The following is a 19,304-nucleotide window of genomic DNA, read 5'->3' on the forward strand; positions in this document are numbered from 1 at the left end:
GTCCCTGGAGCCACAGTGAACAAACCAGTAGGAAGTCACCACACTGCACCACAACATGAAATAATTCAAAACTTCCATTCCAGTGACCAGTATCTCAAAGAGAAAAAAAAAGCAAACAAACGCCCCCCAAACCCATCAATTGCACGGGCACGGCAAAGTCTGCTTCCAAAATCGGGAAGCTCAGTGTCTGCATGTATAGGGGAAGGAGCACTTTTTATTTCAAAAGTGAAATAATCTAAAAAAGCAACAGTAGAATTGGGTTTGCTCTTCCAGTAAGATGGGGGGTGCTGAAATCTTGAGTCCCCACAGGAGCATCCTGGCCACTGGGTGACAGCGTGACGGGGACAAAGGTGAACCCCCGCGAGCTTACGCCTCCCCCAGGTGAGACCAGCAGCTCTTCCACGGGGGCTGCGGCCACGCTGCCACCCACCCGCCCGTCTCCCCCCGGCCTCCTCCGCTGCACCAGCCCAGCCCAGCGGCACCGCTCTCCTGAGGAGCCTCACCTCACTCCTTCAGAAACCGCCGGGGAATTCTGCTCCTTGGCTGTACAGCTGCCAAGCAAACTGGCTCCGGTGCTGGGAGCAGAGCACAGTGTCCCCAAAACCAAAAGTTTCAAGCAACTTTGCACTGCTCGTTTTTTTTTTTTTCCAGCTATGGAGAGATGGGATCAAAGCCCACATCCGTGATATTTTCTGCAAGGAAAACCAGAAATCACAAGCCCTTTGGAGAAAGTGGTTTCCAGAAAGGTAAATGGAGAAGAAAGGCTGGAGACCGAGAAGCTGGTCAGGAGAAGGCTTTAGACAGAGGGGCGGAAATGGACACCTGGGGAGAGCTGGGCAGCCCTGAGGGAGGCAGGAACGGAGTTGTCCCAAGTGAATGTGGAGTCACCAGGGTCAATAAAGGCGGCTGAAGCAGCTGGGTGAGCAGGGAACGGTTCCCCGGCAGCATGCAGCCTGTACGAAGCGGGGAGGGGGGTTTGTGGATCTCTGGCAATTTCTAGGCCTTGAGTTATTTTATTTTTTTTGGTAAATAATAAAAACTAGCTGTGAGGAGGGAAGAAAAGAGGAGCGAATGTTTTGGCTAATAAGAACAAACCTTTCAAATGCTGCGGGGACATGAAGCAGAGGTGCAAGTTTTACAGATGAAACCCAAGACAGGATAAAACCAAGCAAAAGACGAGAACGGCAAGGAGCAGCAGCACTGGCAGCAGCCAATTGCCCACACCCAGAATGTGCATTTCACTGTGAGAAGGAAAAAAAAAAAAAAGGGGGGATGTGGAGGGAGGAGCAAAGGATTCTGTACAGAAATCACTGCTTTTCAGTATCTGGGGAAGGTTAAAAACATCCCCAAGAAAAAGCTTCTGATGTGGCTGCAGAACACGTGTAAAAATGCCGGAGTTTTTCTCTCCTGGTTAACTATGAAAACTAGAGAAGCAAACCAGGTCCCTGAACTGTGACGATGGGGAAGGGGAATAAACACCCGCCAGAGGATGGATCTGACAACCATTGATGCAACAGAAAACCAGCAGGAAGAGTACTGTAATTCATGTAAGTTTTAAAACTTTATTTCAAATTACCCATGGTTTCCTTTTATATTATCAATGTGCTAGAAGTTCACGCTACTGGCAGAATACAGGCAATTTAAAATAAAGTATACAACATTCAGGCACATTTATATGTAACAGACTTAGAAATTATGGAATGTATTTACAGACATACAGCACGGGATGAAGCTTTAAAATCCTTTACTCTATTAATTACACGTTTACACTGTTTTCAGAAATAACAAAATTAGATTGCTTTGTAAAACACCACAGTATCTATACAAAAGATTTTTTCAGATGTCCAAATTCACCTTAGAAGTCCTCTGTTTCTAAAACATTTTTTCAAAGAACCATTTATAGTCATAAAAGGGTAAAAAGATCATTTGCCCTTGTGTCACACCAAGAACAACAGAGGTGTTCTCGGCGCTGTAAAACGTTGTCTCTGATTTATTTTAAGCAAGCCGCTGACGTCGAGGCCGTTACGAAAGCCTCCCCCCTTCACAAGGGGGAAGACCCAAACGCCGTCTGTTTTGCCCCGACCACGCGATGCCACCAGGGACCTCTGAGTGCCCGTGAGGCTCCATGGCGAGCGCGGAACCTCGCTGAGCCTCTAACGCTGCTCAGCGCTCGGCGGGGCTTGAGGGAGGATGGTGACACAACACAGTCGGTGTATAAACACCCAAAGCACGGAACACTGGGATTCCTCCCACAGCCTCCAACACAAATGCCCCAGAGAGGAAAGACAATTGCCTCTTTGCTTTAACACACAAAATAGAATTTTTTTTACACTTTTTTTTTTTTAAAATACTCTTTTCACGGGATACAACAAAAATTGCACATAAATACACCAAGAAATCCCAACCCATTTTGCACAACAGAACTGAAGTTGGTTTTGGTAGAATATATTAAATAAACCATATGATGAAACTTCAGGTTTGGATTTTTGTCCTAAACATCTGGTCAAGATTTAGTGTTTGCCAGCATGAAAACACAGGATTATAAATGTCAAACTAACACAACAACATACACTGAAACTGCCAGAGGGAACCATTGCTGGGGACGCAGCAAGGGGCGCTGGGGACACAACGCCTGCCCAGCCCTGCAACCATTGCTCCTCACACCAGCTCAGCCGCCCGCGCAGAGGAGCAGCCGTGTTAACCAGACACGACGGGAAACGGCCATTGCTGGCAGTGCAGGCTCAAGCTCCCGCCCCATGAATTCCTAAAAACTAGTATTAATGAAATTGGTCAAACTTCCACCAACCTGAATACTGTTCAGTTTCGTTCTCCCCAAGTGCTGGAAGCTGGACTGGAGCAAACACCACCCCCTTCACAATTCCATGATGGGAATGGTTTTCTTAAAACGGGAATATTTAAATAGTCCGCAAAGGGTGTGCTATTAAAAAGTTAACATGCCCGTGTAACAATACAAGTGACCTAATGTTGAAACTAAGATGAAGCCAGTGCCCACCTCTTTCAAATTACGTGCAGAGACAAACACAGAAGAAACACTTTGTGTCCGTGCTGTTGGCTGCCAGTGGCAGAATCTTCCACTCAGCAAACTACAGCCGGGGCGTCAGACACTTGTACGTAATCCTTTAAGAATTACCAACACCCCTTGCAAGTGAAATTAAGTGAAACACAAGACCTACTAAAGGAGGAAAGTGTGTCTCCGTGGAGCTGCTCTTTTCCTAAATGTATCGCAATTACTGGCATTTTCACATCTTGCAGGGCTCGGGGCAATGCTTACCCAGTATGAAAAGATTTCTCTTTTCAGCTGTACAGTTTTAAATACCCTTCATGTGGTTTTTTTTTTTTATTTTTCATCCACTTGCAATGTGATCAGCCAATGCCAATAAGAAGCAACTGGAATAATTATGTGAGATAAAGGATTCAACAATCACCACAATGGACCGTGAAAGAAATACATGAAGCAAAACAGCGTGGAAACAAAACTGCAAATCAAGAGGGGAAAAATCCAAGTAAGACCAGTCCTGGCCCAGTGTTCCCATGGCAGGTTTACTTCAGCAAAAATGACTTCTAGGCCACCTGTCCCCATTTCTTCTCCCTCCTTATCCCCGTGAAATCCTCTTGGTCTGTTCTGCTCCAAATATAGCCCCAGACGCAGTATCTCCGATGCCTGAAGTTGGTCTCAGACCCCGTGCACCACGTAGCAGTAGCATAACATTCTGGGATGCTTTAAATTGGCTAAAACCTAACAAAGGTGCTGCATGGCTGGGGAACTGGATTTTGCAAGGTCTTTATTTGGGGAAAAAAAAAAGTAATTATTGTAACGGATCTGGTAGTGAGCTTGGCCTGGTCACTAGGACCAGAGCACACAGAGCCAGTCTTTGTTTGGCAGGTCAACTTTCCAGCAAAACACAGAACTTGCTGGCTGCCTCTCCCATTCCTGTATATTGAATTTCCATTTTTATGTTAAGGAAAGAGGGAGTAAGTAAGGGTAGTTCTGTAAAATCAGTGCATCTCTACATAAATTTCAATGATAAAAGGCTTTATTTATGAAAGCCTTGTTAAACCCACAATCAGAAGCTACCTTTTACAACGGATTGCTGCTTTGGCAATATGCAGCCCACCTGGGGAAATTCAGTAATTGTGTTCTTGGAACAGCAAATTTCTCAATGGCTGGGACATTCACCAGTGCCGGCATGTCTGCATGGGATACTTCAGCCCCTAAAAAACGTATTATTTGATAATGGGTTTCCAATGATTAGCATGGCAGGCTTTAATTCTTCATACTGCAGTGAAAACACATACGTGGTTCTTGATGACACTTAGCCATCATTTGACAAAACTATCGAGTAACGAACGCATCCCTACGTGACCAGAAGGGCAGGTGAGAGGAGGCAGGAGATCTCCCTCCACTGACGTTGGAAAAATTTTCAGATAAAGACATGTTAAAACCCCCAAAAAGTGAACCCAGTAAGAATGCTAATGTGGTTAATACAAGTTGAACAGTTCTGGTTTAGTATCTTTTACTAAGATGTTTCTTGCAGAGAAAACATGCAGTATTTTTTCCCTTGGGGAAAAAAAAATATCCTTTTTTTTCCCCTTCAAATATTAAGTAATGAGGACATGCCAACACAAGTTACAGTTGCATGAGGTTCAATCCTGTTATCAAACACTGCAGGTTAAGATTGTGTGTTGCAATTTTTTTTAATATATAATAGAAATCGCTGTTCTTCGGAGGCAAAGAAATTCCCTTTCTTTGAACCCTGCAGGGAAGGAAAGAAACTTCATTCCCCACGTGCCCAATGTTTTTACAAACAAATTTCCCTAGGAATCGTTTTCCCAACTCTACACCCATGTCTTCAGTCCACAAGTTCAGTTTCTATAGCTGGCTCCAACAGCCAGCCACTGGAATTCCCTGCCCTCCTCCCCATGAACTCTATTTATTTCTTTTTTTAAATAAGGGGCAAAAATATCAATAATAAAAATGTTATTGGAAACTGTTGTGGTCTCCAAAAAAATGGAGAAATGACGTAAAACATTCCTGTCAGGAATCACGGAAACTCATTTCCTTAGAACAGAGCTCTGTGTGTTTGGATGCACTGCATGGGCAGTAAAGTCTTCACGTCCTTCTGCTTAGCCAAGGTAACCCAAAAGGTCCTGGAGGTCTTTAGACAGCAGACAAGTGGTGAAGTTGCTGCTGCTTTGGGGGTGCCAGCTCCAGGAGCGCCTGGACAGTCACAGCTACCTGTGTCAAACCCTTCTCTTCTAAAATATGGAGAGGCAAACATAATTGCTCCTGAATGGGGAACAAAACAAAGACAAAAACAAAATGGATGAAAAACACTCAACTGAAAAGAAAAAAAAATTAAGCAAAAGGTGACTGAAATATGAAATGTTATGGACAGCTAGCACACACACAGGTATGAAATGAAATTTCTGCTTGTGACTAATGAACCATGAACATGACTGCTCGAAGAAGGCGGCCCTGGGGTAATCCTTCTGTTTATCAGAAAACTGTACAAATAAGAATCTGAAAAAGGATTGTGGGAGAAGTGGGGAATAGCAAATTGTCCTCTATCTCTGCCCATGCTGAAATGGCAGCAGTTTATGTAGTAGATGAACTTAAGGAGGGGGAAAGCTTTGCTTTGACACGATGAACCTGCTACAACACAGAGCAGGAAAGGAACCACGGCTTCCTTTCCAAAACACAGCTGCCTTTTCAAGGGAGTCCTCACGTAGCAAGCCTCGTCAGCTAGCAAAGGTGAAGACAGACCTGCTTTAGAGCAGAGAACGAAATACTAATGTGTGTCATGGAAGCACTGCAACAAGTCTGAGAAGAAACATACTTAAAAGTAATTCCCATCTCGTGAGACACACTGCCCATCTGAAGTCCTTCTTGTCTCTATGTTTGTGCTAATCTCTATCGTAACAAAAATTTCCTGGAAGGCATGAAAAAGCAGAAAGTTGTTTTATGGAAGAAAAAAGAAAAAAAAGACTCGCTTCTATGTAGGACTGAAATAACCTGATCATGAAAGTAGAAAATGCCCTTTCTCCTGTCCAAGGCAATGAGAAATCGACAGTGTATTTATAGGCAAATATCCATCCTACGTTATGTGTGAGTCACTACCGCTTATTTATCTCCCAGGAGTACACCCGCTTAGCAGGTTACCTCCAAAATCACTCTAAGGAATAAGAGTAATACGCAAAATGAGGTTTCAAAGTGTTTATTAATAATTGTGCTATTCTCAGTCTAAGATGGATTTAAAGCCTCATGCTACGCAAGTCCTTGGCACATCCCGGCCATCCTCACTCCACAACAGTCAGGATGCATGTCCAACAGTTCTCTGTATCTGTAGAAAATAACCCAAGTGTCCTTCCTATAGAGCTACAGAGATTATTTTTCACGTGTTACTTCCACAGCAACCTCCATTTCTCCACTTTTTGAATCTTTACTGATTTTTGATAATAAAGAAATCCTTCAGCATAAACATTTACAGCCAACACTCCTCCCGCAAAGCTTAGAGCGGAGAGAAAACAAACGAACACAGACTGAAATTCTCACAGTAAGCCGTATGATCAGGCTAAAATACATTTTTCTTCTAGCAAATTTGTGTTATTTTGAAAAAAAGTGTGCTTTTTGAGACAATACTTGTAAACTTGAGCAAATATGCCTTATCTTTTTTCTTACGTACGCAAACAGATAAGGGGACAAGCTCTGGAATGACTCCATACCACAGACAGTCATGACAAACAAAATTCAAAAACTGGAAGGCACTGTTAGTGTAGAACCCTTTGCAGCTTTTATCACAGTGTTCATTAGAAGAAGTTAAGAAACATAGGAACTGAGTTCATTTTAGTTCATACCAGTAAGCAGTGCAAAAATAGCTTATTTTTTAAAAAACCCAACAGTCTCCCCCTGTCAAAGGTCCCCTCTTTCCTCAAAAATGTTTTGTTTGGACAGAACGCTATGTGTGATTTGGAAAGAGGGCACCAGCTCCTCTACTTGCTCCTTTGTGAAGTTCTCACTTTATGTTACAAGAGCTTGTGAGATCCACGTACACATAACACATTTTTACTGGTAGCGACCACATTTGCAACTGAACTCCTGTGTATCTTAAACTGTGCTTCAGAGTTGTTGCCAGGTTAACATCGGAATGCTAACACCACTTCAACTGGGCTTACAAGCCATTTACTGTATTTTCAGATGTAACAGAAACGTATTGAAAACACATCTGGAACAGCCATTTCACTTAACACTTACCTGTCACCGGTCTCTGAGCAGAGTTCCCCGAATCAATCTACACTCTGAGGAGACATGGTCTTTTACACAGCACATGGGGAGTGCCCTGAAGTTCTGAGGTGTCCCTGAGACATTAAAGCATTAAAGCACCAGCACGCTTTTCCTGGGGAGGGAAAAGCTTTGAAGCTTTACAGAAGACTACCTGAGTTTTGTAAAACAGTGAAGAGTGATATTGGAGCCTGGACTTGTATTTCCGCAATTGTATTGTACAAAGGTTTCTGAAAATGATGGGGTAAGAGGAAGAAGGGAATAAAGAGCAAATAAGCAGAAGTTGGGGTGCCCACAATCGAGTAGCAACTCAAGAAGTTTTTGTTAAGCTTTATCCAGAGCACAGTAAACTGCTATGACATTCTGTGGCACCTGATAGAATCTTAAAGATTTTTTTTCCTTCTGTGCCAGAAAACGTTTCTCAGAAACATGCCAGAAAATTGAAGAGCTCAATTTTCTGAGAATTTCCTGCTTGACCTGTTATGAAGCTCAAGTAGCTCAGGATTCACTGACAGTTATTTTAAAAATCCTGACTCAAAGTAATACACCAGAGTCTACAAATATGAGAAATCAAATGCTCTCAAGAAGCAGGAAAAGGGATGGGGGTGGGGGGGTAGGGAGTGGTAAGAAAAGAAAAATCAGTAGCAAAGTTCCGTGGCCAAAACTTACCAGACCATGTCTCCTAAGACTGTGAGATCTAATCAAGAACACTGATGTTGAAAAAAAGATACTTTGCATTCTTTAACATTTTTCATCAGGTAATCCTGAAGCAATTTACCAAAGTGGGTGCAATTCCCATTATACAGATTGGGAAACCGAGGCACAAACTGACAACGCAGTTTTCCCAGTACTACATCACTCATCAGCAGACTATGGCATGCACCCTAACCTCAGTCCCTTGCTCTAGCCCCGGACAGCACTTCCTCCCTTGTAAAAGCGTTACATCTGCTAAACGTGACACAGCAAATACAAATGTGAATTATGTCACAGATGGTCGTGTGGGTGCACCAATGTGTTTACACATCGTACTTGTCACCTCTGCCCCATCAGTGGGAAAGAAAGCACTTCATACACACAGTCTTGACAAAAACCAAAATAATCCTTTCCCAAGCACCGGAGTGATGGAGGGAGGAAGCAGCACCACTATCCTTCAGCTAGAGAAAAAAGACCCAGCGATAGAACATACAGAGCGTTAGCATTAGAGTACAGTAAAACACCACAAAGCCCCAGAGCTGAACGGAAAGGGAGACAAGACTGGATTCTTCTGAATCTGTCCCCAGGGAAAGAAGAGTCTCAACTGTTCTTTTAACGCTGAGGTTTAGCTGAAGAATGTCAGAAGGGGAACAAAGATTGTCCTGTCCAGAGTGTGTGAGCAGGAAGGGAAAACAGACAGAAAAAAAAAAGGTCAGTCAGTTAGCCATAGCAACATCCACAAAGCAGTCAGTCATCAGACATCTCAGATATAACCTACATGTTTGAGAAGCGTATCACAGCTGGTTAATACTCACAAAGGAATCTGCAAGACTCCCATTGCAAAGAACTCACTTAACACAAATATTTAGTGTTCAGTGAGGTGCCTGTCACCTCTACAGCTTAAACGTGTAACTATTCTTTGTTGTTAACATCATAGTAATTCACGAACACCTTAGTGAAAACCATTTCTCTAGGGGAAATGAAAAGGCTACAGGTTTCTGAGATGCTGTTGGCACTGAGGACTCACCAAAGCTAAGCCTCCACACGCATCTTAGTTAATGAAAACAGTAGGACAAGGGATTATTTATGTGTAACTGATGCTTGAATGCAGCATCCTGCAGAAATATCTATGACTAATTAGAGTTTAAGTATTCTGTAACTATTCCCACTGTGTATCTTTTCCCCCCTTTCACACAAGTAACTGCTGTAAATCAGTGAAATCTAGATGCACCTATCAATCAGTTCAACTGTCAGTTTCTTTTGATGCAAGGGCTTTAACTAGCAAAGTCCTACAGAAATAGCTGCTCCACTGTGGTGCCTGTAATTAGCATTTTCTAAAAGTAGCCTTCCTCTTAGAAGCTAAGTATTTCTACATAGATCCATACTTTCAGAAAGCCTTTTATTTTTGTAATTAGAATTTAAATGAAAGGAAATACCTGCAGGCATCTTTTCAAGAAAAATGTATTAGGCTGCCACACCATTCTTGCATACAGATATCTTACGTTCACATCTCAGCAGATATGTAATGTAGACATGTGAGAGCAACTTTAGAGTTCAGGTGGAGGTATTTCAGTAAGTTTCCCCAGGGACGCTCTCCTTGAACTCTTTCACATTAAAGCAAGAAATACGAGAAAACCAGGAGGGTCCTGGACAGTAGGTGTAGCAGAGGTAACAGACTGGGTCTTAGGGGACTTTTTCTTGAGTGCCATTTTCGTTTGTTTGTTTTTAAATGTGGGTCATTTCTGCTCTGTACTGCAATCCCATATAAATTACATCTTCATATGGGAGGGAGCTATAAATAGGGAAGCTGGGATGGAACTGAACAATTTTGCCCCAGGTGAATTTATATTGTGCAGTTCTGTGGGGAGTAAAAGTCTGAAGTTTCTTAGGGGCCCAAAATAGTCCAGGCTCTCGAAGTACTAACGATCACTTGCAGCTCCCTACCACGTTCCAACACAATTCACCACTGAGTCATGTGAAATGGCCAGGCAGCTCCATAAATATGCTATCCTAAAACCCCAATGGCTCAAATGCCTACAAGTGAAACTATCTGAAAACACCAGAAAATGCTGCATGACTGACTCGAAAACACTGCTTTTGGAAATAGCTGAGACATGAGTCACTGGGTCTACTTTTCCCTTTCACAATACAAAAGAAAGAAAAGAGCACCTACAAAAGAAACACGAATGCTTAGCAGTGTAAAGAAACCAAATCAGTTAATATACTAAAAGAAAAATTAAGAAAAACATGACATATCAAAACTAGTTTTACTGAGACAGCTGCTGAATAAGACAGAGAGGAAAGGACAGGACAGCATAAAACAGGATAACTGGACTCAGATGGACTATGTTCCCATCTCTTAGATCTTCCAAGTTTCAGAAGGGGACAAGGAATACCAGAAGACAGAACTCCTACCACTGGTACATAACAAAAGAATTAGGATCTATGCAAACATAGCTACCACCAGAGAAAGGCCAATGACACTGCAACTTGTTGGAAAAACAGTGAAGACCTTCACGCAAGAAAATTATTCTGAAGGAACATGAAAAGTTTTGGGATAAAAATAACACATGCAAAACATCATCCAAAATTTATCCCACCTTTAAGCTGCCAACTATCTAATCTTGAGAAAATGTAATTGTTTTTATAGAAATACCTGAAAATTCTAAAGGCAGACTCAAACTGCACCAGCTATTATGAGTTTGAGGCCTAGCAGTTAAGTGAATCAGACCTCTGATAAACTATATCTGACTTCATTTTGCTCTAGAAGACAATGTAACATGAGTCTGATCTATACTGCAAGGCATAGCCTATACCTGAACCTTCTAAACTTTTAATCAGTTTGTTTTCATCAAATCTTTCAAAGGTGGTTTTATTTGCTGAAGGGTCATACAAAACTGCACCTGAAACATTACATCAGGAGAGTAGAAATACGTACCTGAGGCACTCCAATCCTTCTGCATGCTTCCAAGAAATTCTCCACATTTCGCCTGCATTTTGCCATTGTAAGTTTAGGCTGCAAAGAAGTAAAGGAGGCAGACATACAGTGCTCTTAATTGGCAGAATTTTAACAGCTCTTTGTTTTTTATTTAAATAAAATTCTTAATAAATCTATTTGCCAAAAAACATACTGCACTGACATAAGCTTGTCTAATTCAAAGCAGGCTCTGTTGAAGTTTGCTTTGCGTTAGAAAAGCAAGCCCAAATTTCAAAGCAATTTTATGAAAAGCTAATTTATGAATACTCAATGTTTTTAAAAAAAGACAATTCTAAGCTGTGCAATATTTATATATAAGGTGCTATATAAAACTGGCTAACAGTTTTAGTGACTACAGTATGACAATTTTAAAAATGTTTTTTGAATGAAGCACACATGTATGGCTTCTATGCTGTTATTTCAGAGCAATTTCATGATATGAAGCAATCTGGAGTCTGTTCTGGATTACTACAATACAAAAATATATAAATATCAATCCATATTTCAATTAACAAAGAGAGGAAGGAAAAAAAAAGAAGGCTAGGTGAAACCAGAAAATAATGGAAGAAAAGTGAAATTGAAGCTTGCTGTTTGTAAGCCTCTTGTAGATGTGTTTGATGTAGCTGTTTGAATTGCACTCACTGGCATTTTTTCAAGCAAGCTTTTTTCTACAGTTAGCATTCATACCTCTACACAGACACTCCACGGCTCAGGCTCTCTCTTGTTTCTATTCTTGAAGCTTATTCTTTTCTGGTTAAAGAGACACAAGCTTCCTGCTCCTTTGAACAAGCTACCTACAGCCTATGTAGCAGCAGGCAGCAGGCTCTGTGGGTTCAACACTTTCCCGTAAGTGGTGGGGTTTCTGTGCTGTGTGCCTCGGTGTGCCATATTTCCCCACCAAGAAAGCAGGTTAAAGGCTAGCGCTGACTCCTTTCTCCCGAAGGATGAAGGGAATACAAAGATCACATTGTGACTGAGGAATGACATGATGCCTCTTCTGCTCCTGGAGCCGTGCAGCTAAAGGCTGCCTCTTCCTTGGGATTTATATGACAAAGCCATGATTTAATTCCTAACACAGAATATTCAACAGCACATAAAACCAGGCCATTGAAAAGATATTCCCAATGACGCAAGTCTGCTGAATAGCGGCTGTATGCCTTTTCTCTTAATGATGCCACAATCTGCCTAAAATGTTGGCGTGTCCAGTTCAATCGTTCTCAAAATAATGAAGACATCTGCTTGTTCACATGAAGTCCAAGGGAGAGGAACCACAATGATATAGTAGGCAGCCCTGTAAGTGCCAGTTTGAATTCCAACCAACACAAAGACTGACTCCAAAATAAGGAAAAGCAAACACAACGTGCATGTTTCAACTTCTTCCCCCAGGAACAATCTTCAGTTTTTTTTCCTTATTCATACAATTTAAAGGTGCATAACAAGCAATCTGCCTGTCCATACTATTAAGTAGCTGATCCTAAATATTTTCACTGAACTTTCTGACTTCCACAAATATAAATTAGGTAAATAATCTGTTGTTATTTCACAGTTCTTGACCTTTCTCTAATTCTGTGCTTTCCCTGCAAGATACACAGTAAATGCAGCCAGAAACAGATCATCTTTGTTGCTTTCCAGAAACACTGCAGTCAGGCAGGGTAAGAGAAACAACTTCAGAAATATTTAATCTTCTCTGTGTACTTCCTCCCTTGCTCTGAACAGTCCCCAGATACAACAATCTTTCTTCCTGTTATCACAAAGGTACGACTGGATTTGTTTTGTTCCAGGAGATGCTGTTCTCCAAGTGGCTTGAGTGTGCTCTGCTAAAATTCCTAAGCAGAGGAATTTGTAGTGCTGTAAAGTGGACACGCCAATCAACTTGGCTTCTCTGCCTGTTTTCACTGTCTTGTGTGGTGGGATCCTAAACATTGTAGAGAATGTTGTATTTCCCTACTATCTGTTTTCCTGAACTTCTCAGACCTTTGATCTTTTGAAATACCGTATTTCAGTTTTCATGATGAACTGTTTCTTATTTCACTAGCTTTCAAGTTAACGTAGGGAGGACTTGAAAACGTTAACATTTTCTTACAATCTGTGTTAGAAATAACTTCATTTAAATGAAACAACCCCAAATATAATTTATTTTAATGAAGCTATAGACCTTTTTTAGACAGAACAGATGGTCATTTTTTGCCACATACGTTCACAGAGGAAAATGCTCAATTTAGCGTTTGTCTGGAATACAGAACTTTGTTGGATGTTAGTTTTGACACCTATAAAATACTATCATTATTACATACTTACAACAGCAGGTGAGGGGACATGGATGCTGGGAACAGATCGGGGACGCACGTGATTAGCTAAATGGCACAGAACAACACCATCGGTGAGAGCTGCTCCAAGATCACTGGGCAATGACACTTTCAATCGCGATTCTATATTCTGTAGAAAAGTGAACAGGGAGACACAAAAAGTAAGAGCTGGTTTTCTCCAACTGTTTCATTCTGCAGAACATTTTAGAAGAGGCAGAAGCGCCTGCATTACAACGCTCTGCCCATCCTTGTGACATTTCTAAACAGCTCTCTGAGTAACACCAAAAAGGCTCTGCGCATTATTGTGGCCCAGAGCTGACCAGAATCTGGGAGCAATTGAGTTCAATGATAAACAGTTTTCATTGTACAGCACAGGGGACTCATACAGCCATTATTCAAAAATAATGGAAAGCAGGGTCTAGGAACAGTATTCCTAATCCCACCCCTTCAGAGTTCTGCCAAGGGAAATGAAAATAATTGTCTTTGTGGGTTGGAGGACAACATAGTTAACAAAAGTCAAGACAACCTTTTTGCCTGTAAAGAAAAACCTGAACTACCTGGCATAAATAGTTTTAAAAAATGAGGTAGTTAGCATTTGTGTAAGGGAATGAATAAAAATTCAATTCAGGCTTTTAATCTCATTTCAAATGCTGTGTGAATTTCACTGAATTGTTATACTGTATCTAAATTTTTTTAAGCATAAAAAAATAAAATAATTTAAGCTTACCTGGGAAGCAGAACAAGAGACAGACTACATACAAAGCATTCTAAGATAACAGAAGAAAGACTCGGCAAACAGTACCAAGGTTTGCTTTGTTTTATTTCACGTAACTTTCTCCTTTTAGAGAAAGGACCTAGTCCTTACTTAAAACTTCACAAATAGAAGGAACTATCTGTGTCCATCTGGGATGTTTATGGCTTTTAAAATCAGCTTCAACAAGTAGGAACTTTTATTTTTTGAGGCAGTTCAAACAACTAGTTAGCGCACCTCAAGGAATCCTTTCATGGTCTCCAGAATCAAGCCTGGGGCAAAGCACAGCAGTACCTCAATGCCATGTCGCATTTTCAATATTCATGTGTACTGCCATTGTACCTGGGCACAAACCAGGAGTGTGGTGGCCCTTAACAGACAAAAAGCACAAGTATAAGGAATATTTGTGCCTCAGATGTTCTGCGCTTAACTAAGGATAAGGCAAGAATCAACAGATGGATCCAGAGCACACAAGGAAACAATGCTGCCACCATGACTGGCAGGACTCTCTGTACTCCATCTGCTTTTCTGTGGGCTTTACAGCAAAGAGGAGTTTTAAAAAAAGAGATTACAAGGAAGACAGTGAGGCAACTTTCGAGTTCCTTACAAGTGTGAAGGCTGATAAGGGAGAATGAAAGCACACATTCATTTTAAAAGCAGAGATCACTGGACACTCAGAAGCAGGAGTCAGCATAGTTTATTTTACAGAATTTGAAGCTTTCTCCACCACAAAAGCCAAAGTGAACACCACTGCATCCATCTGAAAGAACCAGACTCTACAATGCCATTTAATTTTGATCAGCTGTGCACCATATTGCTTCAGTGAAAATGGTCCAAAACACATGGACAGATTCAGCAGGGTGCACGCAATGCATTTACTAGATGTCCACTGACTGGCTCCTGGCAGCGCTTACCTTACGTAGCTGCTCTATTAGCTCCAGCTCCTCCTCTCGCTGTTTGGAGTTTTGTCTTATTCTGGGGTCTGCAGAATCATTAGCAGGAGACAAGGCACGGGTAGAAGATGAAGTAGCAGCTAAAAAAGCAGGATGAAGGAAAGAAAATCACTAAGCATGGTTTGTCTGATTGTCCTATATTGCTATACATGGTTTGTCTGATTGGCCTTCACTGCTGTCCTACACGTGCACACACAAGGTTCCAGAACAGGTACAGCACATTCCTTTTCACAAATCTGTTTCTTTCACTTGATTATTAATCAAGGGAATGGTCTACTAATCTAAATGAGGTGTTCTATAACACATTTTCCTTTCTGTTTTGATTCTGTTCTTTCTGTTGGCTAATAATCATCCACAAAAGGAGGCCAAAGTTTTGCCGGATGAAGTATGTTCAAACGGTTCGGTCTTTCTAATGAAATTGCAATTTTGTCACACGCAACTGTGCAATGCAAAATTTATCAAGCTGCCTTCGACAGCTGTTGAAAGCGTTCGCGGCGTTTCCTTGGTATCTTTTTAGGCGTAAGCACAGACCAGGAAGAACAAATTCCCACATTTCCACAAATATGACAAATGAATAATTGACAGCTCTAAACAAAAAATTGCTTATTCACAAATTATTTAATGACATGTGTTTACAAATGGAACTCTAAAAGTAGTTTGATGATAATGACCTGAAGTAACAGAGCAGTGCAAAAGCTAGGTAATTCAGATGTTAATATAACATAGCAAAACTAGCTAATTTCTGAACTATATAACCTACCTTTGTTTGCTTCGTCCCTGACAGCTGCTCGGAAAAGGAAACTCTCAGGTCGCTGGGAAGGGTTTCTATAGGAAGGCGGGGCTGCATGACCAGGATATGGAGGGGAAAGGTGGACTAAACAAATGTGGAAAGGCACAGGAAAGGAAAGGAGGAAGAAGGAAATGGTTAGACTTTAATAGGAAATGGGTTCAGCAATGTGGTAATTAAAAAGAACAAAATAAAAATTTTAATATAATAATGACAAAATAAATTACAGCCATGCATGATAAAAGCGCAGAGCAGGAAAAGGCACTTCCAAGGACACTTGCATGCAAAGCACATTCCACATACCAATTTCAACAACTGTTCTGACTGCTGCTGAACGCATCTGTGTGCCAAAGCCTGTATGAAGGCCTAAAACAGCCAAACCCTATGCTCTGCCTGAGGGCAGGCTTCACCCGTTGCCTCTTCCCTCACGTGTTTCTCAGGAGACCCAAATAACTGGGTAAATTCTCAGGCACAGCAGTGCCACATACAGAGATGGGAACATATGCTCCCTTCTCTTCATAGTACAAATAAGCAAGCAGGCATTTTGATCTTCTATTTCAGAAATTTTTCTTCCTTTCCCTGTTACCTGTCTGAGTGTTAGGTGAGCCGGGGGAGATGGTAGATCTGTCATCACTCTGTAGACAAAAAAGCAGAAGAGTATAAACGGTCCTAATCTGGAAAAGCTGTGACTACATTTTAATTTGCTGTATTTTAAAACAAACTCCATCCATCTAAGTGCGTTTCAGAAAAAAAAACCAACAAACAAACACCAGAAATGTGAAAAAACACAGCATGTTGTTCCCCAGGTTTCATCTCTGCAGAAAGTGACAAAGGTTCTTCTTTTGCAAAAATGATGTAATTGCTTTTTTCTGAGGAAAAAGAATGATGAAACAGCACTGACTGTGCAATGATAGATCTTTGCTTACTCTTCCTTCCAACCAAAACTTCCAAAGTATTCTTTGCAAGGGGGACACAGAAAAACAGGTAATTAAATAACATGCAGAACTTGTATTACAGCAGCACCAATAAGGATACACCTCTTCGACACCTTTGCTAATGCAAAACTGCTATTTACTGAACATCACTCTCCCTAGTGAAACACAGTGTGGTTTTATTACAGTGCTTACACAGACGAATAATTTCTTGCGATGAATGCATTCAGTAGAGCAGTATCCACAGAAGAGAAAGAAATATAGGATATCTGTATTCAGTTGTGAAAGTAAGCTGGTAGAGAATACAACAAAAGTACTTTTGATGAATTAAACTTGGTCAAGAGAAAATCAAAAAGTAACATCAAAGAAAACCAAGAACCTCTCAGAGCAGAGACTGGTTACCATGTTTTGATAGCTCAGGCCTCCTGGAGCACAGCCTAAAGCTAAGATGAGGTAATATCTACTACAGTTTAATCAGGTAAATCGGATTCATACCCTACCTGAACTTTTGATTAGAAGCTGACAGACTAACACCTGTTAAAACAGATGTGTGGATCCAAGAGTTTTTTTGTTGGCTTTACTGGTGAATGATAATAGCAAGAGATACCTTGACAGGACTGAAGGTAGAGGCATTAGGCAGGGTAGTAGCACAGCTTTCTTGACTCAACCCTGAGAGTGGCTGAATGTAGAGAGAAAGAGAAAGCAGTAGCAGTGTTAGCAAATGGCTGACAGGTCACACACAAAGGTGGAATGCACGAGACAAGTTAAAAAGGAAAAGGTGATCACGATCACAGTCTCAGAAACACTCAACAGGCAACAGATACGTACTTGCTGAACTGCAGTTAAAGTCTCCCTACCCTCCTGAACTTTCTGGCCAATAAGCTTGGGAGGCACGATGTTTCTTTTACACACAACACAGTGACATCAAAAGCAGAACTAAGAACAAGAGGTGAGGTAAAACCTTCTTTAGTAACACCTAGTGTAACACCTACACCATCAGACAAAAGGAAATTTTACCCTACAACAGTTCATTTTGACAGTTCATTATTCAAAATAAATAGCTTTCTTTTTAACGTTTCATTATGTACTTTTAGTAAGTTATTTTCCTATCAACTTTGTAAAATCAGAGAAACCCACATCTAACGGGCACAAGAATACACACTTTGTGTCTGCCACAAACACCTAATGCTGATCCTTGTGAATTACACACAAAGTAAATAACATTCCATGGGTGGAATCTAGCTCTTGGGGAAGATGTCAGTGTGAAGATTTAGTGTTGTCACAGATAAAAGTGCAGACAACTTTCAATTATAATCCATCCCAAGGCCAACCAAATAAACAATTTCATGTTTACCGAATGGGAGCACCAGCACGCCAATCTGTCACTGACAGGTAGATCTAGGAGGCCAAATTCTGTGTCTTATTGAAGCACAACCAAAATGTTAACACTTGAGTGCCGAATGGCTCAAGAATGAAACTATATTTTCTGAAACAGCATTCAAATAGCAACGTGGCAGTTCGGCACAGGAAAAGAACACCAAATGACACCTAGAAACTCTACAGATGGGAGCGACACATCTGGGAGTGTTAGTATTTTAAACAACTCACAACTATTCTGCCACTTTAGAACAGTACAGCTGGGAAGGAGTAGAAGGAGAGGTTATACTCAGGGCGAGCCTTGAACACAAACACCTTTAGACCCTGTGCAGACTTAACACCTGATCCTCAAACCAGCCTCTTTCTCCACAGCAATGCAAAGCAAAAATTGTGCTGTTTTTTTTTTTTTTAAAAAGAGTTTCAAAATATCACTTAAGCAAAACATCAGCTAGTATATGAGAACAGTAAAATAAAACAGAAGTAGGTGGTCTGTAACATTAACTAACATAAACATGTTTATTCCCGTATGAAAAGAGCAAGAGAACCTTGACACAGACTAACAAGAAGTCATCACGATCCACGTACCCAGCAGTGGGCGAAGGGAGGGGAAACACGGCACACCACAGGGTAGGACAATCACAACAGCAACACACTGCATGCTCTTCACCTGTTTGCGAGTCCCTGGCCGCCTTTTAATGGTATTGGTGTTATTGTCAATCTCAAACACAAAGAGAGGCTCAAAGCCATTCTGTCAGGGACAGCAAGGAAAGAAAGAGAGGGAAGAAAGGAAGAAGTGAGGCAAAGAACAACTGTAAGAGAAGGTAGCCGCAATACAAAAGGAACCAGGATGCTGCAATTCAGACTTAGAACACTGCTGCACAAGACGCACTTGGCCTCTAGGTCTAGCACTGAAGTCAGAGAAATCTCCTGCGCCAGAAACAACTGCAGATACAGGGACTGCCAAAGCAGAGCCCAACCATAACTCTGCACCAACCAAATAAGGATATTTTAAGGGAATTTGATTATTAAACATTTGAATACACAAATGGATGCCAAGGGTCTGAGAGAAAACTCCAGGGTACAAGTTAGCATAATTCAAGTCCTGCTTACTTTACTCATACCATTATTACTTGCAACACACTGGTGCCTAAGAGCCTTAAAATGTTTCAGAGATCCCATGTGCTAACAGTAACATGATGGCCTCAGGCCACAGCAAGACCACAGCAAG

General features: G+C 41.3%; 1 protein-coding gene across 18 annotated transcripts in view; it reads right to left on the minus strand.

Annotated features, from left to right (window-relative positions):
* Positions 1 to 1,727: 1,727 nt before the first annotated feature.
* LRCH3 (leucine rich repeats and calponin homology domain containing 3) overlaps positions 1,728 to 19,304 on the minus strand; it is a 70,864-nt gene continuing 53,287 nt past the window's right edge. For 5 of the 18 annotated variants that reach the window (XM_063337757.1, XM_063337753.1, XM_063337754.1 and 2 more), the window contains 8 exons: positions 18,744 to 18,824; positions 17,307 to 17,378; positions 16,354 to 16,402; positions 15,741 to 15,854; positions 14,942 to 15,060; positions 13,269 to 13,406; positions 10,932 to 11,009; positions 1,728 to 8,655 (listed from right to left, as the gene is read on the minus strand). In XM_063337757.1, the coding sequence (XP_063193827.1) occupies positions 8,455 to 8,655; positions 10,932 to 11,009; positions 13,269 to 13,406; positions 14,942 to 15,060; positions 15,741 to 15,854; positions 16,354 to 16,402; positions 17,307 to 17,378; positions 18,744 to 18,824 (852 nt within the window). In that variant the 3' untranslated portion in view covers positions 1,728 to 8,454. Of the gene's footprint in view, positions 8,656 to 10,931; positions 11,010 to 13,268; positions 13,407 to 14,941; positions 15,061 to 15,740; positions 15,855 to 16,353; positions 16,403 to 17,306; positions 17,379 to 18,661; positions 18,825 to 19,304 lie in introns of those variants that run through there. The other 13 variants (XM_063337764.1, XM_063337751.1, XM_063337766.1 and 10 more) reach the window with 8 other exon arrangements.

The sequence above is a fragment of the Chroicocephalus ridibundus genome, chromosome 6 (genome assembly GCF_963924245.1).
Source record: "Chroicocephalus ridibundus chromosome 6, bChrRid1.1, whole genome shotgun sequence".
Lineage (NCBI taxonomy): Eukaryota > Metazoa > Chordata > Aves > Charadriiformes > Laridae > Chroicocephalus > Chroicocephalus ridibundus.